Genomic DNA, 24,484 nt, shown 5'->3' on the forward strand with positions numbered 1-24,484 from the left:
CATTCTCAGCTCCTTACCCCAACATTGCCAACCTCTACCCCATCCCTGCCCTACCCTATGCTGAGCACCCCTCCCTTACCAGCTGCCCCCTGAGTCCTCTCAGGTGGGGCCAGACTAGGAAATCCTTTGCCTTCTCTCCCAAGCCTCAGGCCTCACAGAGGAATCTAACCCCAGACTCTCAGGGCAGGGCTCCTCCAAGGACACTCCAGGGCCAGCCTCCTGGCACCTTAATTTCCCAAAGCTCTGAACACAGAAAACACTGGGGCCTAAGAGGAGTCCCTCGAGGCGAAGTGGACACCACTGCCAGGGCCTCCTGGAGCATCCCTGCTCCTGTCTGAGCTGGAATCCTGAAACCCTCTGCAGCTCTCAGAAGCCTTTACCACCACCTACAAAGCCTCCCACCCCTGTCTTCCCAGAGGAGGTGACAGAACCTGAGCAAACTTTACCTGGTCCAATCTGGGAGGTGGTGGGGCTGGGCCTCTGAGTTCTGAGTTGGGTAACCAGCTGGGCCAAGAAGAGGAGAGCAGTATGTGCACTGATCTCCAGCAGTGGGTCCCAGCGCTTTGGGGTAGGAAGAACCTCTTAAAACTCAATACATTTCATGGGTCCCCCCCTGGGGAACTCTCTGCGTCCACTATGCCCATGGACCCCTGGCCCTGGCAGTTTCTCCACGGCCCCCACTTGGAGCAAGTCCCAGGCAGAGTCAGTAGGATTCTGGGGAGGGAGGAAGACCCCACAGCAGGGCTGAGGGGTGCCTGGAAGCGGTAGGTAGGGGGATCTCCGGCCTCAGTCCCTTCCTGCTTCGACTTTTCCCAGCCCAGAACGCCTTCATCTCCCCATCCCGAAGCCCCCTCCCCAGCCTCCTGCTCACTCAATTTCACATCCAAAAAACAGAAGCCCTACCTGCATGCTCTCCCTTCCTCAAATTCCTGCTTCCCCCCAGACACCTACAAACTCCAGCCACACCCACTCTTACCTCTTTGCCATCTATATTTTTAAACAAACTTAATTTTAGAACAGTTTGAAATTCACAGAAAAATTACAAAGATAGTACAGAGAGTCCCCATATGCCCCATGCCCAGTTTTCTCTGTTTTCAGGGGAGCAAGAAGTTTCCCTGCTCACACACCCTGGAGCCTACCCTTCACCCCTCCACATCATTATCATCCTATAATTTGTACATCGGTAGTCTGTCTCCTTCCCGCATTTCCCTGGCACTGCTCTGGCCAAGGTCACCAGAGACCACTAAATTGCCAAATTCAGTGGCCCTGTTGTAGTCCTCAGTTTCCTCAACCGGTGGGAGCAGGGTGACCAATGATCACTACCTCTTCTGCAAATCTGCCTCCCATCAGCTACCTGCTGCCCCTGAAACCCACACGCTCAGCCTTGGTGGGTGGGTGCTGGGTGCCTCCTTGGAGGCCCTCCCACCAGACTTTCATGTCTACCACTCCCAGCACTGATCACCCTTCAAGTCTCTCCCACTCCTAGATCTCGAGCTCCTCTCTGCCCCTCCCCCCCTCAGCACTGGGAGCCTAGTCCAATGGCTTCTGGGTCCCCAGAGTGGAAAAGCCAAGAAAGAGGGAGGATTCAGATCCAGAAGTTGGTCACTTGCTGTGTGACCTTGAGTAAAATGCTTTCCCTCTCTGAGTTTCCTCTTTGATAACATGTTGTGAGGATAAGATGTGACTGGATGAAGGCTTAGGAAGCGAGAACCCCTCCCCCTTCCTCCTTGCAGCCCCGCCCTTCCACGCCCACCTTCCTGCTCTGTGCTCCCCCACACCTCTCAGAGAAGGCTTCAAGGCTGACATGTAGGTTTCAGGACTTTTTCAGCACCAGCTGGTGGAGCCTTCTCTGCCCTCACCCTCCCTCTGCAAGTTCCTACCAAGCACACCTTCAAAATTTGCCCCCTCATCATTACAATGCTCCCAGCACTTTCCAGGTCTTGCCCCTGGCATGGGGCCAGCCACTTTCATCACTTAGCTCTGCTCCTGAGCTGCACAGACTACCCTGTGACTTTAGACTCTGCTTGGCCTTTCTTGTCTCACTATAAAATGGGGATGATAATGATGGTACCCACCTCATAGGGTCTATTTGAGGAGTTTTTTTTTTAAATAAATTTGTTTATTTTATTTATTTATTTTTGGCTGCGCTGGGTCTTTGTTGCTGCGCGTGGGCTTTCCCTAGTTGCGGTGAGCGGGGGGGGGGGGGGGGGGGGGGGCGGCGGGGGGGCTACTCTTCGTTGCAGTGCACGGGCTTCTCATTGCGGTGGTGTCTCTCCTTGTGGAGCGCGGGCTCTAGGCGTGCGAGCTTCAGTAGTTGTGGCACACAGGCTCAGTAGCTGTGGCTCGCGGGCTCCAGAGTGCAGGCTCAGTAGTTGTAGTGCATGGGCTTACTTGCTCCGTGGCATGTGGGATCGTCCCAGACCAGGGCTCGAACCCATGTCCCCTGCATTGGCAGGCGGATTCTCAACCACTGCACCACCAGGGAAGACCCTGTTTGAGGATTTTTTTAAAGTATCTAGAAAATGTTTAAAATGGTAACTGCACATAGTAGGTGCTATTGACGCGTTGGCCATTATTACTATTTCACAGCTGGGAAAACCGAGGTTCAGAGAGGGGCAGTTACTAGCCCTGTAACACACAGCTGGTGAGTGGCAAAATCTGTATGGGAACCCCAGTCTGTCCTGTATCACATCAGCATAGCACACACCCTCCCTGCTTCCCCTTCTAGCACCCCCATTTTTGCATCCAGGGGCTGGCCTGGAATTTGGTAGTAGCTCCTGAGGCTACAGCTGTGGGGTCTAGGGAAGGAGTCAGGGGGCAGGGATCCTAGGCGTGGAGAGCAGGATGTCTGCCCAGTGCAGTGGACGTCCATGGTCAGGCATCCCTGCCTGTCTTCCAGTTGATTTTCCACTGCAGGCTCCAGAGGGGAGCATGTGATTCAGGCCAGTGGGTCAGAACCAGTGACTGCTTCAGGAATGGACACATGACCCAAGTCAGTCCAATGGGAGCCAGCCATGAGCTGGCCCCACTGGATGTGGGCCTGGAGCTGGCTGAGGGGTGTCTTTGCTGATAATGGGGAGAGTTGCCTGAGAATAAAGCCAGCACTGAGAAAAGCAGAACTGAGAAATGGAGGTAGGGGGAGATCTGGGGGTGGGGGTTGCGGAGAGCGCACCCGGGGGCTCAGAGACTCCTGATATACATCCATGGGTACTGGATCCTGCCATGTCTGAAGCCATTAAGCTTTTAAGTTAAACGAGACAAATTATCCCTGTTTTTTTTTTTTTTTTCTTTGACAGGCAAACATAGAAGTACAGAAAAGAGAGAAAGAAGGTAAATAATTCCAGCATTAAGTCCTCTTAATAACGTGTCTCTTTATAATCATTGGGCTATCCCTGTTTTTGCTTAAACTAGTTTGAAATGCGGCTGAGAGTCCTTCCTAGTTGACCTAGTCTCCAAGTAGTAGTCATTTTTGTCAGTGGCAAGGGACATGGGTGAAAGCTGAGTTAACCTTCTACTGCCCCCGGGCCCTGAGTGGGAGAACCTAGGCTGGTCTTGGGACTCTCCCTGGCCACTCTGTAGTGACCCCACTGCACAATCTCCCAGGGCTGACCCCAGCCTCCTGAGTTCACCGCAGGCTCCCAGCAAGCTTCTTCTTGCCGCACCATAGCTCCTGGAACCCTAGGGTCGCCCCCGCACGCCCTACCCTTCCCCACTTTAGGTCCCAGATGGGGAGGAGCCCTTCCTCCACTCTCAGGTTTGGCTTTGGACTCAGGCCAACTCAGGTTCGAATCCCAGCCCTGGCTGCTGCCCCCTGTGTGCCATGGGGCAGGGCCCTTTAGCCCCTAGCCTCAGCTCCCTTCCTATAGCAGGACCCTGTGTACCCTGTGAGTGTTCCAAGGCCCAGGTGGGGCCCAGCACCAAGAAGGCAGCACCAGAATCATCAGTTCCTGCCTGTGTACCCTGTACTCCACCGCCTGTCTCCCTGCTGACTTCAAACGAGCTCAAGCTGCTCAGAGCTGGAAAATGCCCCTCCCTGGCCTGCTGTCTCTCCAGTTGCCCACTCAGCCCCCCTCCAAGGGCTCTGCCCCCTCGGCTGGGGGGACTGCACTCTCCAAGGGAGCTAATGGCCTCCCATGCCCGGTACAAAGACATTTCCCAGTACCCTTGGCCTCCACCTGCATAGCCTCACACCCAAGCTTGAGAACACCGTGATCCCTGCAGTTCTGTGTTGGGGAGGGCGGGTGCTTGGAGGTGCGGTGGGGAGCACCTTGGCCTTTGATCCATGGAGCAGCAGACCCGGGCCATTCAGGCTGGGTGGCTCTGGACAGGTCACTTTCCCTCTCTGAGCCTCAGGTCCCTCATCTGAAACATGCCTTTCATGACATCTCTCTTAAGCATGTTTTGATGATTAAATGACATCTAAGAGATTGCTCTGTGGTTCCGGCAGAGAGAGAGGTGGCTGTTCAGAGCAGGTGCCCATGCTTGTTTATACTTCCATTCAGACCAGCTCTGCTTTCCTGAGATTCAGTCCCCAGCTCTCTGCTCTTTGCTCTACTCTCCCTTTACATCAGCCCTCCAATTTCTTCAACCACCTTCCCTTGGCAGGAGCCTCCAAGCTGCCTCCTCCACCCGTCTTGGCTACTCAGCTGACCACGACGGCTAGTGGTCCTCTGGGCCCACCACAGCCAAGCCTCTTAAGACAGCCGTCTACACTCTCATCTACACAGTCTCTACACCCTCCCCCTTGATCTTCCAACCCTGGCATCGGAAGTCACCCAGTTGCAAAAGGCCATGGGGACTCCTCGGCCTTACCTGCCTGGTTGACACTCTTGGCGACTTCTGGAAACACTCCTGCCCCACCCGCAGGCTGTGATCCTCCACTTCTGGCGGCTCCTTCTGCTTTCTCTGCCCTGTGCTGTGATGTCGCTACTCCCCCATCTCTCATGTCTTCTCTATGCTGCGGCCCTGGCCATCCTCACATTGGATTTGGTCCACGTTTATTTTTTTTTAATAGGATTTAAAAAATCTAACTTAGTTGCCAACATTGAAAAACCAAATTTCACATAGAAGTCTGAATCTCTGGACGCTGTTGGTAAACTGGCAGATCTGGCTACAGCTCAGCATTCCCACACGGCTGCCCCCAGAAGGCCCCCCACAGACGGCTTCCAGCAGCACTCACCATCCACCCCTCTCCATGGAAACCAAGGATGGACTGAGAGAGCTTCATGGTTCAAGAGAAGTGGGAGAGAGTATATTTCTTTGTGGAAATGAAAGATACTCTGCATTTAATATGCCAAGGATGTCTAGGGACTTCCCTGGTGGTCCAGTGGTAAAGAATCCGCCTTCCAATGCAGGGGACGTGGGTTCGATCCCTGGTCAGGGAACTAAAATCCCACATGCCACGGGGCAACTAAGCCTGAGTGCCACAACTACTGAGCTCACGTGCCTCAACGAGAGAGCCCATGTGCCGCCCACGCGCCCTGGAGCCTGCGTGCCACAACTAGAGAGAGAAAACCCGCACGCCACAACTAGAGAGAAGCCCACGTGCCACAATGAAGAGCCCACGCCGCAATGAAAGATCCCGCACGCCTCAATGAAGACCCTGCATGCCTCAACTAAAGACCCGACACAGCCAAAAAAATAAATAAAATAAATAAATAAAATAAATATTTTTAAAAAGGCAACAAGAAATTCTTTAAAAAAAATAAGCCAGGGATAACTATGTTGAAAGAAAACCACATCCTACCTGCCTTACTCCTGATGTGACCTGCCTGGGCCCCTCTCCGGGCATCAAAGACAAGTATCTATGATAACTGCCCCAAACTCACTCCCAAATTGAATCCAAGGTGAATCTAGACTTGAATCTTCTGCTGCTCCCTGAATTGGTCTCCTAAATGTCCCATAGGCACCTCATTCAGTCATTCAACAAACATTCATTGGGCATCCACCATGTGCTAGGTACTGTTCTAGGCTCTGGAAAGACGACATGAAATTGGAAAAACCCGAATGAACTTTTTGGCCAACCCAATAACACAGGAAGCCCTGCACTCATGCTCCAGGGGTCCTCGAGAGAACACAACAGAGAGGCCCGTCTCTTCTCTTAAAGAGGACAGGCCCAAGCACCTGTTGAGAATGCCAACAACTTTAGATGTGCTGAGGTTCCTCATGCCAAGGGAGCCCTGGAGGACAGGTGGCCATGGGCGCACTGAATTGTCTTGGCCTAGTTTGGGGCCTTTCCTCAGTCCCTCTCCAGTCCAAACTTGGAACAGGAGAAATGACAGTCCCCCTGGGGTAGTGGAGGGCACCAGTGGGAAGCAAGAGACCCCAGGGAAAGATGGGGCCACCACCATAGCCTCCAGGTTTTGAGGTAGCAGGCAGAAGTAAGCTTCCGAAGGAGCATCCCTGGAGCATGGCACTCAGTGCCGGCCAGTCCCAGGACAGTGCAGCCAGCTTTGTGCCTGCCTTCTAGTCTGGCTCATGGCTCAGCAGCTGTGCGACTTTGGTCAGGTCTCCTAAGCTTTCATCCATAAAATGAGAATAACTGCAGGCACCTCACAGTGTTGCTGGGAGGATCATGTAAGACGATGTGAGGAATGACTGGTATACTCCAGATGTCTAGCAAACCTGCCTTCCTTCCTCTCCTCACCTCTCATCCCAGGTCTCCACTCTGGGCTCCCTGGGACCTGTCACTGGATCCCATCTCTGCCTTTTGGCGTGTTGCTCTTCTCTTCCCCTGAGTCCTGCCCCTCCTCCCAGTCTCTCTCCTTCTGTTCACCCCACTCACGGCTCTCGGGGTTTTTTCTACAACACAGATCTGAACACTTCTGTGCCCTGACCTCCCCACCGCCACCTTGTCCTCAGGAAGCAGTCCTGGCTCCTTGTCCTGGCACTTGTGGCTTCCCAGGACCGGAGGGCTGCCCTCTCCAGCCCCACCTTCTTTGCCTGCAGCATACAGATGGCAGCGGTCCCTCTAGGCCCTCACTCTGGCGTACTGTTTTCCATGTCCCATCCCTGAGGATGCCCCTCAACTCCTCTTCTCTGACCTCCATGCCAGGCCAGCCCAGGCGCCCCCCACTTCTGCGGGTCCTGGGCCCAGCACATGCGATTCCCCTTTGCCTCCTCCTGCTGACTGAGAGTCCTCCATGTCCCCATCACAGGACCACCAGGATGGTAAGCCCTGGAAAACTTAATCTCCACCCTGCTACGTGCCTCAGATCCCACCTTTCTTGATGCGTAGGGGGAAGTGCACACCGGACACAGCTGGATACAGGTTTATTGTGGCACTGTACGTGAAGAGGGGCCGGTGTGGCCAGCACCAGTGTGCAGAGGTGGTGGAGGGAGTGGGGGGAGGTGAAGCGGGTGGGCAGGGGCTCAGGGAACCGCAGGCTCAGGCCAAGAGTCGGGGTTGGGCAACTTTTGCTGCCCCTACCCAGAAATCTGGGGCGATGACTCCAGAACCAGCAACCCCTCCAGCTGGACAGGGCGGGGTGGGCAGCAGTGGGTGGGAGGGGCTCACACGTGGGAGAAGGCGTGGCTCTTGCAAAGGGGCTTGTCCTTCTTGGAATAGAAAGTCTTTCCTTCCAGGTTGATCTGACATATCTGGGAATAGCCAAGGTCCAGTTACATGGGGTTGGAGGTGGCAAGAGAGGCCCCTTCCCAACCACTTAGGAATCCCAGAGGCAGGGGTGGGAGGGAGGGTGGTGAAGAACACAGGGCTCTGGGGGCGGGGCCTGAGTCGGAGGAGGGGCACTCACCGCGCACACGAAGCACGTATCGTGCCAGCTGAAGCCCAGCGCCTCCAGGAAGCGGTCCCCGGCATCGATCTTGAAGTCACAGCCTCGGCATTTTGTGCCAAACATCTTCTCATAGTCTGGAGACACACAGAGAGGAAGGGGACCCTGGGTTCTCCCCTGCCCGCGCCCCGCCCCCTCACCCAGCCCCGCCTCTTTGCCTGTTCCACCCCATACCTCGCTCGCAGTAGGGGGCCCCTTCCTCCATATAGAAGGCCCTGTTCCGAATGGGTGTCTTGCAGGCCGCACAGGTGAAGCAATGCACGTGCCAGGTCATCTTCAGGGCATGCATGATCTCCTGGGAGGAAGCGACAGTCACTTGGCAGCTCAGCACCCGCCTCTCCAGAGCCGGGGACACAGGAAAGCAGGCTTGGGTCCTCTTTCTTTCAGGGTAAATGTTACGTCTGCACACGCATTGCTGCTACTTTCTCTCTCCAACCCTGAGGTCTCCCCGTGGCTGTCCACCACGCCATGTCTAAAGCTCAGCTCCCTATCTCTGTACCCCAAACCTCTCGCATTCCCACAGCTGTCTCCATGTCAGTTGATGGCAACTCCATCCGCATGGGCCAAATTCCCTGCTTTCTCCCACACCTCACTTCAGGTCCACCAGGAAATCCTGCTGGGTCCACCTTCAAGATGCGTCCAGATTCTAACCACTTCTCACAGCCTCCGTGATGTGAGATGTGAGCCTTGGGCACCTCTGACCTGGATGACTGCATGAAACTGGCTTCTGTGCTCCTTCCTCTGCCCCTACAGACTGATATCAACCTGGGCCAGGCCACATCCTTCTCTGCTCCAATTCCTGCCTAGTCCACATTTCTCTGAGCAAAAGTCAAAGCCCTAGGAAGGGCCCAGAGGCCAGCAAGTCTGGCCTCTGTCCCTCTGCTCTCCCCACACGGCCTCTCATCCATGGCTGACACACCAGACACACCGTCTTGGGGCTTCACACCAGCTGCCCCCTCTACCTGGACTGCTCTGCACCAGATACCTGCAAGGCTTACCCCTCACCTCCTTCAAGTTTCTGCTCAAAGGTCACCTTCTCCATGAGGCCCACTCTGACACCACCAGTTCATAGGCCAACCCGCCTTCCCAAAGCCACACTCCCAATAGCGCTTTCCTTTTTTCCATACTAACATACTACCAGGTAATTTACCTATTTTGTCTAACGCTTATTGTCTGCTCCCCACCCCCTTCTTCCTGATCCAGTGTAAGGTCCAGGAGGGCATGAAATACCAACTGTTCTGTTAGCAGGTATATCCCAACAGTGCCTGGTCCATGGGTATGCATCACAAGTGCTCGTGAGTTGAGTTAACCTGCTCCACTGGAGGCCTGCCAAAGCAGAGGCTGCTGGTGGGCTGAGCTCTCCCTGGGGCTGGGACCCTCGGGCCAACCAGGGCAGCAGCATTCCTATCCGGAGCAGGCAGAAGGCAGTGTGGAGCTCGGAGGGGGGATCAGATCTTTGGGTTCAGCCAGACCTTAGCTGCATGGCTTGCCCAACAGCTTTACCTTCTCTTGACATTTGGCTCCTTCCCTTTTGAACTAAGAGCCTAATCCCAGCTTTGCAGGGGTGTTATAAAGATGGTCCCAAATCTGAAGCCAGGGGTCCCAGACCCAGTGCCTGCCAGGGCCAGGTGGGGACTGTGCTGTGGGAGAGCACCTGTTCTCCCTGCAGGGGTGGTGCTGACCACTTCATTTAGGAATGCCTGGAAGGCTCAGGTGGAAATCTAGGTGTTAAAGTCAAATCCAGTTTTTCAATGTTGGCCACTAATTTAAAAATGAAACAGTGTGGACCAAGTAAGACATAAATGTGGGAAGCACCTAGCTCTCAGCTGGCCCGTGTGACCTCTATAAAATCTGTCATGGGAATTCCCTGGCAGTCCAGTGGTTAGGACTCCATGCTCTCACTGCTGAGGGCCCAGGTTCGATCCCTGGTCAGGGAACTAAAATCCCACAAGCCGTGTGGAGTGGCCAAAAAAAAAAAAAATTTGTCACATCTCACATATACCTCTCAACCACCCTGGCCAGGAAGTTACTGCCACCCCCATTTTAGTGAGGCCCAGAGAAAGTGACTTGCCCCAGGTCATACAGCCAATAGATGGTGGAAATGTGTTTTGAGCCCAAGTCTGGCTCGCTACAAAGCTGGCTCTTCCCACTGCCTGGTGTTGCCTCTTTGCAAGGATAAGACAAAGGGTTGGGGGAAGGAACTTGGCTGGAGCCCACAGAACAGGGCCTTGGCAGGAGCATGGGGAGCCCAGAGCTGGGCCCAGTGGGAGCATGGGCAGGGAGGCAGGTCTCTGCCAGTATCCAGAAGAACCCATGAGCCAGTTTTCCCTATCTTATGCCCAAAGCTTCCTAAATCTATCTGCCTCTCCCATCCCACCATGCTGACCCAGGGCCAGCAGCTCAGTTCTCCTCCTCTAGCTGTCTCCCCCTGCCCCGGGGAAGCTTGCCAGGCACACCTGACCTCAGCAGTCCCCAGCTCTGAACTTCTAACACGGCCCCTGCCCCCCTCTTCTGCCTCATCTCACACCCTCCCTGGGTGTTGCCTTGTGACACAGCTCTTCCCTCCTCTTGGAGCACTTTCCCCTGATCCTTCTCCATGCTAATTCCTACTCATGTTTTAAGTTCAGCTTAGAGGCCACTTCCATCCACTCCTTCAAGTCTTAATTGACCACTTCCTATATATGGGGCACAGCATAATGCGTGAGCAAAACAGCCCTGGCCCCAACCCATGAAATTCACCCTGGGGAAGAGATGGGACAACAGGACTGGAAGGTAGTGAGCAAACAGTGGGGAGCCTGGGCTGGTGGGGAGGGTGGGTATGAGGGAAAGTGCCCCTGAGGAAGTGCTATTTGAGTCCCGGATGAGAAGAAATGAGGTAAAGAGAGTGCTAAAGAGTATTCCTAGCAGAGGACAGCCTGTGCAAAGGCCCTGTGGTGAAGGGAACAGCACACTGGCAAAATGGAGAAGCCCATGTGGCTGGAGCACAGAGTGAGGGGGGCTGGTGGTGAGTGGTGAGCCTTGAGAGCATAGTGTTCCAGAGGGTCCCCAGACCAGGGGACAGGTCCCCTCTAATGTGTCCCCTCCAACACTGCTGAAACAACCTGACTGTCCTGTGTTTCTCTCCCCATGCTCCACTCTGAGCTCCGAGAGCAGGCATAGTCCCAAACACCAGGCACAGGCAGAGCCCAAAGCGCGTGGTAAATTGGGAAGGTTAGCTTCCTGCCCCATGGGAGGGTGAGGTAGGAGCTTCCTGGGGTCTGTCAGGCCCTGGAGTCCCTGCAAGAGGGGAAGCTGAGGGCCCCTGGGCCACACTGTGGAACCACTGGCCTAGGCTGGGGCAGGAGCAGGGCTTGCCACCTTACTCTGGGCTTAATCTAGGACCCAGGAGCCAGTCAGGCTCTGTGAGCCTTGCCCCCTCATCTGCGGCCTGGGTGATAACCCTGCCCACCCAAAACTGGGGCAGGGAGGGACAAGAGTGCCGTGCAACACAGGCAGGGCCATCAGCGAACAGAAGGGCCTTGATCTGTGGGAAACAAACCCAGATGCCAGCTTAGGAAAGGTCCTGGGATCCAGCCCGTTCTGCTAGAACAGTCCAACAGGGTATGGCCTAGGCTGGTGGAGAAATTACTGTGATCTTGGGCAAAATTTCCTCATCTGTAAGATGAGAATAATCAAACTGACTTCGTAGTATGATTAGCTGGATGCCTACACATAGTAAATGACCCACAACACAAGACTGTGATAATATCCTTTCTTCCCTTCCAGTCTACTGATGGAACCCCCATTTTTTGCTGGGCACATAGCTATACCAGACTATATTTCCCAGCCTCCCTTGCAGCTCAGTGTGGTCATGTGATTGAGTTCTGGGCAATGGGATGGAAGCGGAAGGGTTGGGTGGCAGCATCTTCTAAAGATGGCTCCCAAGAGCCTTCCACCCCTTCTTCTCATTCCAATATCCTGCTGGTTGGAACGTGGAAATTTTGCCTGAAGCTCAAGCGGCATCTTGGACTATGAGTGGTAAGTAAGCCAATGTTGAGAATGTCCGAGAAACAAGATACAGGAGCCTGGATCTGCCTACAAGTCCCAGATTGCCCACCTCTGGACTTTCTTAGGTGAGTAATAGCCGCCATTATTTTTTCTATCACTTGCGGTCAAGGTAATCGTCACTAACATGACCATCACTACAGAGCTCTCTAGCCATATCTGGAAGCTCTGCCTATGAATCCAGAAATGGGGAGAAGCATGAGTGGCAAGAAGAGCCCAAGCGGAAAGTCAGCAGTGCCTGGGGCTGCTCTGGCTCGGCCCTCATGCTCTGCAGCCTTGGGCAATTTCTGCCTCTCTCTGGACTTCAGTTTCCATACAGGTACAACTGAAACCCCCTCAACTTGTCACCCTGCCTGTTATGCTCCCCTTTCCTCAGGCTGCTCAGCCCCTGACACCCTCAGAGTCCCCTTCCTCTGTGTGAGCTCCTGGGGGCAGGGCCACACCTGTCTCTTCACGAGGTGCCCCTAGCGTGGGGCATACTGCCCACACTCAGTAAAGAGAACGAATGGGAGAAGGTAGATAGTGCATCACTCTTAACCCATGACATGTGCTGACCCAAGTCCCAAGCCCAGCTCTGGGTGGCAGCTAGGTTGCCCTGCAGGAGACCAGGCCAGGCTATGCTGCATATTTAGCCTCAGCGGGAAGAATAGGATTTTGAATCACAAGTTTTTGAGCCTAAATTTCTGGCTTTGCAAATCAATAGTCCTGTGTCCTTCAAGCCCATCAAGTCATCTTTCACAGTTTCCGTTTTCCTATGTACTAGGGGCGGCAGACACTGTGCATTAGCCTCCCAAAAGCCTGTCACAACCCCCTTCTCTTTTGCCTTTCTCTCTTACAGAGGACAGAAGCTAAAATACTGGATTTGCCAGCTTCCCCCATGGCCCAGGTGCTCACAGGATAACAATTCCAACAACTGAGATAAAGATGCAAGTTCCTGGTTTTTCTTCCAGAGTCAAAAGGCAAAACCTCATTAAAAGAAAGCATCTGCCCCAACCATTTATCTGGCAACCATGATACAATACACTTGAGGACAAAGATCTACATGCTAAGGATTTCAGACCTTAAAAAGAGGAAAAGCCTGAAGGCATCCTTGAGCTGCTATTCCACCCCTGGAATCCTTGTGATTGAAGTAAATATTACTCCTTCTGTTTCAGCCTCTGTAGTGGGGTTTTCTATTACCGAAGCTGAATGCAGTCCCCACACAGCAGCCATCTCTTGTTTTGGCCTGACTAGCACTTACCTCCCTTCTTTGGGTAATGTCATCCTGGTTTTATTTTCAAGGAACCAGTCCTGTGGTTCAGGCAAAGCCACCAGACCCCACTCCAGGAGGGGGTGTCACCCAGGCCTGGCCAATTAGAGTCATGGGGCTTGGTTCAGAGATGGGCATGTGAAGCAAGCCAGGCCGATGGGCATCAGCACTGGGACTCTTGATACATCAACTGGCACAGAGATGCTCTCTTTCACTTTGTGGTGCTAACCTGGGGAGATGTAACCCTGGAGCCACTGTGGCACCATCTTTGCCGCTTTCTAGGGAAAAGCATGCTGGGAACGAAGCCAACAAAGATGAAACCAGAGGCAAGTAGTAGAAAGACTCCTGATGACCTCGGGATACACATTCAGCTGGGCCTGAAGTTAGCACTCCTCAGCCTTTCTGATTATTTGCGCCAACACTCTCTTGCTTGAGCCCTTTTGAGTAGGATTTAGGTCATTTGTTAAGAGGATCCTGATTAATGAAAAGTAAGGTCAATATAGCAGCCCGACTGTTAGGCTGGTAAGGTTCCAATAGGCTCCTGCAGGGAGAGCTCCCAGGCTCAGGAGTTGCTCAACAACACTCCTCAACACTCAAGGGTCAGACTTGCCTTCCCAGCCACCCGCCAGCCCCACTCACGCCAGTGATCTTCTTCTTGCATTTGGCACAGCTGGGTGCATAGCGCACGTCATAGCAGGGCGGGCAGAAGATGGCGCCCTTTTCCTCGAAGAAGCCACCCTCTTCCAGGACCTTCCCACACTGACTGCACACAAACTCCTCAGGGTGGTACGCGTGGCCCAGCGCCACCAGGTAGCGGCCCCTGGCGGGAGGCAAGGGCAGTGAGCGGGAATGGATGCAAACGAAGTTGGGGCTCCTGGCCAGAACCCCACGGGGTTTACCCAACACCTACTATGAAGCCTTGCAGGGAAAGTTCATTCTCTACATCTCCAAATAGGGCAGAAACAGGCTTGGGAGGTGACGTGACCAAAGTCACACAGCAAGAGAGACAAAGCTGCACTGTTTTGATGACAGGAGATGAGGGAGAGGGGCAGTGTTAGAAAAGGGAGGAAGGTTACACTGGGTGAGACCTGCTGATTTAGGCCTAATAAGTTGAACCCAAGGAATTGGTGCCCTGGGTGGGCAGGAGGCCTGGAGTGCCCGTGAGCCCTGAAGACCAGTGGGCACTTGAGCTGAGCCTGGTGCCCACCCTGTCCTGCTTGCCTGTTCCATCTGGCCTGGGGAGGGCCCTACAGGTCCCAGATAAATGGGGATGTCTGAAGAAAGGGGTGCTTCACAGAGCCTAAGAGCTGACAGGAATCTAGAGCAGTGAAGGGCCTCGGATGAGAACTAGGAAGGCACACTGTCACACTGATTCTGGGGGGCTGTGTGACTCTGCCAGGCCCCGGGGAGCAGTGCAGAGAGGGAGGGACTTCAGAGGCTTAGCAGAGAGAGACCAAGCAAGCAGGAAGGAGAGAGGCAGAGGGGCTGGGAAGGGGAGGCCCTTCCTTGCCCAGAGAGCAGCGAGTCTAGGGCTGCAGCTTGGCTGTGTCATTGGCACTTCCTCCATTTCACCAGGGCAAATGCTGAACAGAGGCTAATGACGGGTGGGCTGCGGGTAAGGAATGCGGGATTCAGAATCTGAGGAACCAGCCCAGGTCCCTACCCTCACTCCAATAGGGAACCGAATCCTCATCCTCCCGCAGGCGCGGTTGAGATGAGTGGGGAGATAGATGGGGGAGCAGAGATCAGAAAGACACCAGGGCTGAACTTGAGGTCAGGAAAGACCACAGTAGGAAAGGAACAGGGCCACCCACCGGATGACCTTGTGGCACTGGTGGCACATGGGAGTCTTGCCATTGCTGCCACCGCTGCCTCCAGCGCCCCCTCCAGCGGCAGCCTGCACAATGGAGGTGCGGTTCTGCATGGGCGTGGGTGTGGCTGGCTGCGTGTGCCGGGTCAGCACCGTGCTGGTCTTGTCCGGGGCGTAGCGCTCAGCGAACGCAGGGTCCACAGCCCAGGGAGGGCGGCTGGTGGGGCTGGGGGTGGTAGGGCCTGCCAAGGCCAGGAAAGTGACTCCAGGGGGCTGCCCAGGGATGCCACAGGACCGTGGGGAGACCCCGGGGCAGCTTGGAGGGGCCCACCCCCATGCCTCTGGAGGCTACCCACCCTTCCCCAGGCCCGAGCCCACTCTCTCTCACCAGGCCAGGGTTCCTGGGGTGTAGCTGAAGCTGGGGCTGGGGCTTCTGTCCTGGGCACCTGGCTGTAAGATCTGCCATTCAAGGCCCTGCACGGCTGAGGCTCCTGGCATGGCTCCACCCCCCAACCTTGGTCCTGCTGGCCCCATGGGAGATGCATGGGTGCATGAGAGCTGCTGGGTTGGACTCCAGGTCCCACTGGGGTAGGGATGGGTAGGGCAGCTTCTCCTAGCCAGGTTCCAGCTGGCTGGTCTGTGGCACAGGGCTGGGAGGTGGAGCAGGGCTCTCACTTCTGGGGCAACTCGGGTCTCCTTCTGATGGCAGGGCCCCCTTTGCTGGGTACCCCCACCCACTGAGACCCAGACTGGCAGGGCCCATACTGGATCTTATCCATCTAACACCCCTTTACCCCAAATGCAAACCAAGCCCACAAAGATAGAAGACAGAGGCAGAAAAAGCAGGGCCGAGCATGTTTATTTTCATGCCTAAGCCAGCACAGACCTGGCAGACAGCAGTACCATAGGGCAAAGAGTGAAGACAGTGTCAGATGGAGCCAGGCCCTGTGCCAGCAGGGCAGCCGAGGCCAGGCCAGTAGGAGGCTCAGTCCAGGGGCAGGAAAGGGAGGGGTGAGGTAGGCAGAAGCTGGAGGCACCAAGAGGGGGTGCCCTGGGAGGAGGAACAGAAAGAGAGAGGCAGACAGGGCAGCCGGCCGGCGAGGGCCAGGCTACGACTGCACGTTGAGCACGTGGGCAGAGCGCTGGTGGTGCCAGTCCCGGAGGCGGGTGTAGCGTGGGCTCTGCAGCTCCAGGACATACTTTTCCCTGAGGGGCAGAGAGAGAAGGAGGAGAAAGTGGAAGGAAGGAGAGATGGAAGGGAGGAAGGGAGGAAAGGAGGAAGGGAGGAAGGGAGGAAGGGAGGAAGGGAGGAAGGGAGGAAGGGAGGAAGGGAGGAAGGGAGGGAGGACTGAAGAAAGGAAGGAGAATGGAGAAGCCTGGCTAGGGACGGCCAGGAGCAGACACAGGGTGGTGGGTGGAATGGGAGAGGCAGGAAGTGAGAAAGAGGGGCTGGAGCTTGTCCTGTTACCTTGATTTCTTCAGATGCTCCTCATCCGGGTCTTGCACTGAGAGGGCAGAGGCAGGAATTGACCAAGAGCAGACAGAAGGCCACCCCAGCCCTGAGCCCTGGCAGAGGGTCACGGGGTGCCGGAGCAGGCTCCAGCTAAGCCCAGGCCCGGGTTGGGGGCCAGGAAGAGAGTCTGCCCTGCCCTGGGATGGCACTTACTGAACTCGGTGCCCGTGAGGTGGGCGAGAATGCGGAAGGAACGGGACTGGCCTGTCCCAGGCCTCGGCCGCCAGTCCTCCGTGTCCTCCATCAGCCGCTGCTTGCTGGCGTCTGGGACCAGCGGTCGGAGCGGCTGTCTGTGGGGAGGGTGTGGCTCAGAACCTCATGCTGGGGTGGGCAGCGGGGGCAGCCCCTTCCCAGATTTGGTACATGTGGGCTATGGTGATGGCAGAGTGGGGAAGGGCAAGGCCAGGGCCCTGCTGGGTGGGAGGTTGGATAGGTAAGTGAGAGGGGAGGAGGGCAATCAAGGTGAGAGGAGGGCAGCCAGGGTGGGGAGGGGCCACCACCCAGAGTGCCAAAAGGAAGAAAGAGAAGGACAGGCAGAGGGGGCTCACTGACTTGTCAGGGGTCTGCACCTGTGAAGGAAATAGACACATGGACAGATAAAGGGACAAAGAAGTAGACAAGGGGAGGAAAAAAGATGGCAAGGGATCAGAATAGCTCGAGGCAAGGCTGCACTGTCTAGGGCTCAGACGACCCGACACTAAACCCCAACCCCAGGCCACCAGCGAGGGGGCGCTGCCTCGTTCAGAGCCTCCAGGAGGACAGTGCCCAGGCAGGAGCCACACCCTCGGAGGGGCCCTGTGCCTGCAGTCCCCGCCCTGGCCGCCAGGGGTCGCTGCCGCACGGTTCCGGCCCGGGCTGGGGCGCAGCGCAGACTGAGCAGCAGCGGGCAGCGGGCAGCGGGCAGCGGGCGGGCGTGGGGCTGTGGACAGATGGTGTGGGCGGTGGGCGGGCAGGAGGGGTGTGGGCGGGCAGGGTGGACGTACCCATTCTGCTGCGGGGCGCTGTCAGCGGGCTGGGGGGCCCCGAAGGGCCGGGCCGTCTTGTTGAGGGAGGCGCTGGGTGCAAAGGTGTACCGCGGGGGGTCCGCGGCGGGGGCCAGGGCCTGGGCGGAGACAGAGCGGGCAGGGAGGGCAGGGGCGGGGACCTGGCTAGAGTGGGGTGCCCCCCTGGCGCGGAGAGGACTGCGGCGCTCCAGCCCCACCCCCACACATCTGGCCTGAGGCTACGGGGAAGGGGCGACTCGGGTTTCAAGGGGCCCATTTGGGAGCGATGATCTCAGCCCACGCGGCCCGAGGGCAAGGGCGGACTAGTGCAGCTTGCAGCACAAGCCGGCGGGAGGCAGACAGGCAGACGGACAGACAGGCAGATACGCGTGGTACCCTGACCGTGCGGCAGCCCCCGGCCCAACTCTCAGTCCCCAGACTCCCCAGCTGGCCTCCACCCTCTACACGCGGCCAGGGATGGGGGTACCAAGGCTGCACCAGGGAGGGCAGGTCAGCCCGTACGTCCAATCCCACCCCGCCTGCCGCCCAGATGTCCCAAGCCCCTCACATACCTTCTGCGGTTTGCTCTGAGGCGGCTGGGCCCTAGAAGAGAAGGGAAAGGGGTGTTGATGGGCAGCCCCAATGGCGTGCCCACCTGCCAGGCTTGCTCAGCGCCCGCATACCTGCTGAGACCCAGGCTGAGGCGTTCCCCGCAGGCACGGATCTTGTTCTGGGCTTCGATGTGTGTGAGGCCCCCCGCATTCTCGCCATCGATACTCAGCACCCAGTCGCCCACGGCCACACCGGCCTGCGCAGCTTTACCTCCAGGAGTGAGCTATGGAGAGACAGAGGATCATGGAGGCCCAAGGCTCTGCAGGCCAAACTCAGGCCAACAGCAGCCAACCCTGCCTTTCCTTAGCTGCTCCACTTGCAGAACCCAGAAGCCTCTTCATTCAACATATTTCTGGGCAGCTGCTGCATACTAAAGCCATCTGGAAGGGGGTGGGGCTCACCTGAGCTTCACCATCGCCCCAATCACCCTGCTTAGTTATTCGTTCACCTCCAGGGACCCTCCCCACAGTCCAGAAACTGCTGACATCAACAAGCAGCCACCTTCAGGCTAAAACCCAAGCTTCTCAGCTCCAGCCGCAGCCTTTTGAGGCCCCTGCTGGCCTCTCGCCCAGGCCATTCCACCCACCAGACATGCCCTCTGGCTTGTGCGTGTGGCAAGTACCTCCCTGAGCACTGTTGGGTGCTCTCACTGACCTCTTACACTCCTAGCACCCTGTCCTGGGGCCAACTGCAGGGATCTACCGGAACACTTTGAGCGCCAGGAATAGGCCCCATCACCTCTAGGTTCCCAGTGATCAGTGTGACTGAATGGGGTCCAAAATGTCAGCTGGGGCTTCATAGGTTGTAAATAAATATGGATGTCACCCTCAAGCCCTCAACTGCCACATCACCCTCTCCCACCAATCCTTCAGGTTCTGAGTTGTGAATCCCTGGTTCCCATGGCAAATGAGGAGCAATAGCAGGCTGGAAGGAATGGTCACCACCAGTATGAGCTGAAACTATCAGGATGACTTCTGGGAAGTGGTGGGCTTTGGCGAAAGGAGAGTGGGATGGGCTGCCTCTGGTGTGAGAGAGTCCAGCTATTTATGAAGGCCTCAAATGCTGGAAGGAACCAGGATTTGGCCTTGAGATTAGGAAGAACCAACAGCAGTTTTAAGGCCCGGGGTGGGGTATTTGCCAGGGTCCAGATAGAGTGACCCTGAAGAACCCAACCGGGCCCTCCCAGCCCTCTAGCCTAGTGGCAGCAACACAGGCAGGAGTAGCACTGCTGTTCATAAGTCTAAGCCCACAGGGCTGCCTGGCCATCTGGCAAGGGGCCTGGCATCGAGCAGGCTTGGGGGGAAGTGCTGGGAGGCAGATTCACATTGTGAGATTTGAGGGGTACAGGCTGCCTGTGGCCCCATGAGGCTCATCAGGTAGGCTGATGCTCAGACTCAGTTGAGGTAGGGAGAGAGGAGGTAAGGGGTTCCAGAGAGATGGCAGAGGGACCATATGCAGAGACTAATGGCACTAGGGCAAGAAGGGAGACCTGGGTTTGATGGCTCTATTTCATGCTTGGGAAGTTAGAAGGGTAAGACAGCTGGGTGGCCCTTTCTTCACCTGCTAAATGGTAATAGCAGCTTACATTTATTGAGTACCTAGTACTGCCACACACTGAATCCTTCAACAACCCTGTGGAGTAGAGTCTGGGAATATACCTATTTTACACATGGAAAAACAGAGAGGTTAAGTAACTTGCTTCAAGTCGCCCAGCTAGCAACTCAAGAGGCAAGGCCAGGACCCTGACCCTAAGGCCCCACCCTACCAGGCCATCTCTGCTGAGAGCTGGGGCCCAACTCAGAGGTCAGCCCTCTGGCTGGAAAGACCCCCTGACCTCCTAGCTGGGTTTAGGGCTTGGATCCCCTATCTTACCTCTAGTCCAATCCAACCCCTTATAATGGGCATGGGGAAGTGACGCCCTTGCAAGGAAGTGACTTACTCAAGGTCGTGGTGAGTCAGTAGACGGGAAACCTGGTCTGGCCACTCCCTACCCACACTGGCTGGCTCCTGGGAGGTGTGGGCTAAGCTTGAGGTGGGGGTCTCAGGTTGAGCAGGAGCAGTTGGCTCCCAGAGAGGGGATGGGGAGCTGGGGACTACTTCCTTCTCTGGAGTGAGGAGGATAGGAAGCACAGGAGGGATAGGGGAATGATCAGAGAGGTGGAGACAGAAGCAGAAGGGGGGGGGCAGGGGGGGCGGGGTGTGTCTGGAGAGAGAAGCAAGAGGGCCCAAGGGACCAAGGAAAGGAAAAGCCAGGGGGCTGGACACTGCATGGAGTAGGGGGTGAGTCAGCCTGAGGGCTCCACTGAGCAGCCCAACCCCCAAGTCCCAGACATTACCTCATCTCCCAGGCCCGGGCCTACAGCCAGCCCTAGCCCCTCCCTGCCCCCCTCCATGCTGGGGTCAGGGGAGAGAAAGGGTGCCAGCCCAGCTCAGAAAAGACCACCTCACACACCCACCCACCAGGGCCTAGGTCCAACTCCAGGGATGGGCTCAGCTAGTGGCCCCACCCACATGCTAGGGCTGCTGACAAGGGAGCCTGGGCTCAGAGTGCCCCCAACAGGCCACATTTGAAAGTCCATCCCTTAGGCTACTGTGTTGCCCATCCCCACCAATGAAGAAACTGAGGCGCAGAGGTCAGCCAAGGCCCCAGCCACATTGGCCAGCACTTTCCCAGGGAGGGGAGTATAGGGTAGGTTTCCAGGGCTGGCAAGGCTTGAGTATTGTGTATGGGGTGGGTGTATGTGGTAGGGACACCACTGCCCTTAGCTACCTTGCTGGTAGGGCAGCTTCCAGGGAACCCTGTGGAAGGGTCCCTGGGAACAGTGACTGCCTGCCTGCCCTGGCCACCAAGCCCAACTCTGACAGACTCTGCCTTGGGACCCCCTCTAGCTGGGCCCTCTGGCCCCCTCCAGGCTGTGCTTGCCCTGGGCTTCCCGCCAATAGCTGCCTGCCCACCAGGAGCCTGGGTGGGCCTCTCTGGACAAGCGGATATGGTGACAGGAAGTCCCCACCCCCTCCTGACCCCCAGGCCACAGTCAGAGACACCAACCCAAGGGCTGGCCTCGTGCTCTCAGGGCAGGCAGTTTGTTCTGTGTCCCACAACTGACCCCACAGCTGGAGCCACAGCCTGGTGGTGATCAGCTGAGGGGCCCACTCATGGGGTTCAGGGGTCCAGGCCTAGGCCAGCTTTTTTCCAGCTCTGCAGACTCCAGCCACCAGTTGGCCATCCCAGCATGGGGCTGCATTCTTGGGCTTATAAGGCAATCCCCCTGCCATAGGGAGGAGCCAGCCCCCAGCTCCGCCCCCACCAGAACAGGCTCTTGGGAGCTGAAGTCACAGCCCTAGAGCCCCCGTCCCAACCCCTGCTTGGGGTCAAAGGCCACTGCATCCTGAATGGGACCAGTGGCTGGGATATAGGTCCTCACACAGGCCTGGGGAGAGGCGCCCCACCCACCCACGAAAACTGCAGGCCACCCCTGTGCCTGAATTCCAATCCCTGCTTTGCCATGGAATCGCTGAAGGAGCCCCTTCACCTCTCCAAGTTATCTCAACTGGATAAACAGGATGAGAGTTGCTATTCCTTGGGTGGCAATGAGGATGAAGTGAGATTCTGCAGTCAGAGTGCCCTGCCTGGGGTCCAGCTCCAAGCATTGCTCCCTCAAGCAGCTTAGACCCTTCCTGGAGACCTCAGGCTCCCCTCCTCCAGACATGGCATCTCCCTGAGCCTCGAAGGTGGCCCCAGGAGCTTCGTGGACTGGCATCAGGTACAGTGCAGTGCTGTGGAAGTGTGGGAGCTCCTTTCCTAGTATCTGCCTAGTTGGGAGTCCTTGTGGCAGGTGCCCACATCTCTGGACCTGGACACCTCCTGGCCTACTGGCCTCAGCTCACTCCTGCTCAGACTCCTCCCATCACTCACTGGAGATCTGAGCACCCAAAGATTCCTGAGGGAGCCCCTGCCTCAACCTAGGCTCACCCGGGAGATGGAGAGGGGCACATTGAAGTCCTTGCCCCCCTGCAGCCGGAAGCCCCAAGGTGCTGGCCCCTCTAGTACCACCTTGAAGGAATCCATGGTGCCGCTCCTGAGAGGAGAGAAAAGGTGAGTGATACATAGTGGGTGCACAGGCAGGCCCATCACGGGACACCAGCCTCGGACTAGTGCCAGGCAGGCACTGGCAGACGCTGAGCACACCCAGGGGGAGGGTAGGCGGGCACCTTGTTAGGTTTGGCTGGGCTACTAGCTGGCAGACCTCACTTTGGAAAGACAGGGGCAACCCCCCTTCCCTAAGGAACTGGGAGGGTGAGGGGAGCCCGCATCCAGTCTTGAGGTTCCTCTCATCCAGGTGTGGACCGCAGGGCTAATTTGGCACGGCCTCCTCCCAAGCCAACCTTGAGCCTCGGACTGGACGGCAAGGCCAGTCCGGGGCAGGCGCTCCTCTCCCCCGCCCCCAGGTCCCGGCAGGCAGGCCTCGACTGGAGCCTGCTCGGACTATATAAGGCGTGTAAGCTGACACTATGCGGAGAGCCAGCGGAGGGAGCACACGGGGGCTCGGGACGCGAGGGGGAGGGGTGGGGAGGGAGGCGGCTGGAGCGGGTCCTAGCCATTCCAGGACCAGTCGAAGCTGCTGGGAGCCAGGGCGGGACCCCTGGGCGCTGGGGGGCACTGCGCGGGGGCGCGGCCCCTGCGGAGGCTGGTGGGGGCTGGGACTCCAAAGCGTGGCCAGGAAGGAGATTCATCCTGGAGCTCAGTGGGGGTGGTGCCTCCCACACAGGCCTGCTACCATCCCGACGTGACTCAGTTTCTCCCGCCCGGGCCCCATGCACTGGCCGAATCCGGGGAGTAGGGAGCGGCGCAGGCGCCAATCAGCCCCGCCGCAGCCGGCTTTGCCGCAGGAAGGCGGGGGCGGGGGTAGGGGCTCCGGCCCACCGGAGGAAGCGCAGAGCTGGCTAAGACCCCCAGTACCCCCTGTGGTCCCCAGTAGGCCTCTGCCCCCCGCCTGGTCCTGCCCGAGACGCCCCGCGCTGTCGCATGTACCTGCTCGGCCCCGCCGGGGCGCTGCTCGGCAGCGGCCTCCAAAAACCCGCGTTGGGATCCGCCGCCCGAGTTCTGACCCCGCCCCCGTGGCCGCCGTCCGCTTTGAGCCCGCGAAAGGGGGCGGAGCCAGATACCACGCCCATGTCAGCGTCACGGCCTCTCGGGCGGTGGGAAGCCCCACCCAATCCTTCCGCTCCGCCCAATCACGAAGTCCCATCTCACTTTGAGCTGTAAGACACGGCCCTCCTGGGTCCCCTTGGTGGGGCGGGGCCTGGACGGGGCCTGGGCGGGGACTGGGCTGCTGGACACCTTCCTTGCCCCGGAGCCCGACCCGCCGCTCTCCTGGCCCCTTGCGCCTCCCGTTGGAGGAATGAAAAGAAAGCCGCCTTAGAAACCAGACAGATCTGGACCTCAGTCATCTCTGAACCTTAGTTTCCAACTCGGAAAAGTGGGACAATGATACTCGCCTCTCAGGGCCGCCGTGTATATAGACACAGTTTGGCGTAAGGCACAGCCATTGGCAGTTCCAGAATTTCTAAATCGGACGGATTTGGTAGAGAGTTGCGGGGTGGGGGTACCTCGAGGTGGGGTTAGTGGAGGAGGACAGGACACAGGGGAGCTTGAAGTTAAGTTTGCAGAACACTCCACCGAAGGCAGAAAATAATGGCAGCGGACGGAGGTGGAAGGGCCCTTGGCTCGGCCCCGATCCTGACCTGTGGGCCCTGCCCTTACTCCTACCCGCTGACCCCCGGCAGTCAGCAGCCTGTGGCCCTGCAACCACGGCTCAGCGCTGACTGTCGCGATGGGCTGTGTCCTGGTATCCCGCTCCAGAGCGGGCAGCGCCTCCAATGGTGGTGTCAGCGTCCCCACTTTGCCCCAGTGCTCAGCCCCGGCGGCTAAGCGCAGGCGGCGGGGGAAATTGAGCAGGGACCAAAGTGTGTGGGTGGACGAATAGGCGTCCACCCCTCAACTCCTTCTAGGGCATGGCCCATGCTATTCTCCCCCCTCCACCATCATCTTCTGCATCATCCCCCTCACTCCAGAAATCGGTGTAAGCATTCTCATCTTTAAAGAAATTCTCTCTTGATCCCACATCCCTCTCCAGCTATCTCTCTTTTATTCTACTCCCCTTGAGAGTAAAATTCCTCTGAGTTGTCTATCGCCCTGCCACCCTTGCTTTCCTCCCGTTCTCTCTTGAACCCACTCCAGTCAGGCTCTTGTCCCCACCAGTCCTCTGAATTAATTCCCTCTTCAAAAGGTCTCTAATGACTTCCAGGTTATCAAATCAATGGTGGTTTCTCAGCTTTCCTCTTACCCTGTCTAGCAGCAGCTCTGGTCCAGGTGCACTCCCTCTTCCCCATGGCTTCATGCCTTCCTCCTGCCCCACTGACTGCTCCTTCTCCACCTCCTTTGGCAGCTTCTCATTTACTTCCCAAAGTGGCCATCAG

At 57.2% G+C, this 24,484-nt stretch overlaps 1 protein-coding gene and 1 non-coding gene across 5 annotated transcripts; both read right to left on the bottom strand.

Annotated features, from left to right (window-relative positions):
* Positions 1-3,263: 3,263 nt before the first annotated feature.
* Positions 3,264-3,389, bottom strand: LOC133091634 (small nucleolar RNA SNORD97). The gene has a single exon (XR_009700965.1). It is a non-coding gene; the product is annotated as a small nucleolar RNA SNORD97 (small nucleolar RNA).
* Positions 3,390-7,255: 3,866 nt separating this feature from the next.
* Positions 7,256-23,108, bottom strand: PDLIM7 (PDZ and LIM domain 7). Of its 4 annotated transcripts, none has more exons than XM_061189998.1 (13): positions 23,037-23,108; positions 21,978-22,083; positions 18,076-18,227; positions 17,965-17,995; positions 16,962-16,978; positions 16,563-16,699; positions 16,365-16,401; positions 15,285-15,346; positions 14,901-15,138; positions 13,726-13,906; positions 7,968-8,088; positions 7,755-7,870; positions 7,256-7,599 (listed from the first exon to the last, which is right to left on the bottom strand). In XM_061189998.1, exons 2-13 carry the CDS (start codon positions 22,071-22,073, stop codon positions 7,513-7,515), a joined length of 1,275 nt encoding a protein of 424 aa, XP_061045981.1. In that variant the 5' UTR covers positions 22,074-22,083; positions 23,037-23,108; the 3' UTR covers positions 7,256-7,512. The 4 variants fall into 4 exon arrangements, with proteins under 4 accessions (XP_061045981.1, XP_061045980.1, XP_061045982.1 ...); XM_061189997.1 differs by lacking the exon at positions 16,962-16,978 and adding an exon at positions 17,393-17,511; XM_061189999.1 differs by lacking the exons at positions 16,365-16,401; positions 16,962-16,978.
* Positions 23,109-24,484: the final 1,376 nt, after the last annotated feature.

Source organism: Eubalaena glacialis, chromosome 4 (assembly GCF_028564815.1).
Source record: "Eubalaena glacialis isolate mEubGla1 chromosome 4, mEubGla1.1.hap2.+ XY, whole genome shotgun sequence".
NCBI lineage: Eukaryota > Metazoa > Chordata > Mammalia > Artiodactyla > Balaenidae > Eubalaena > Eubalaena glacialis.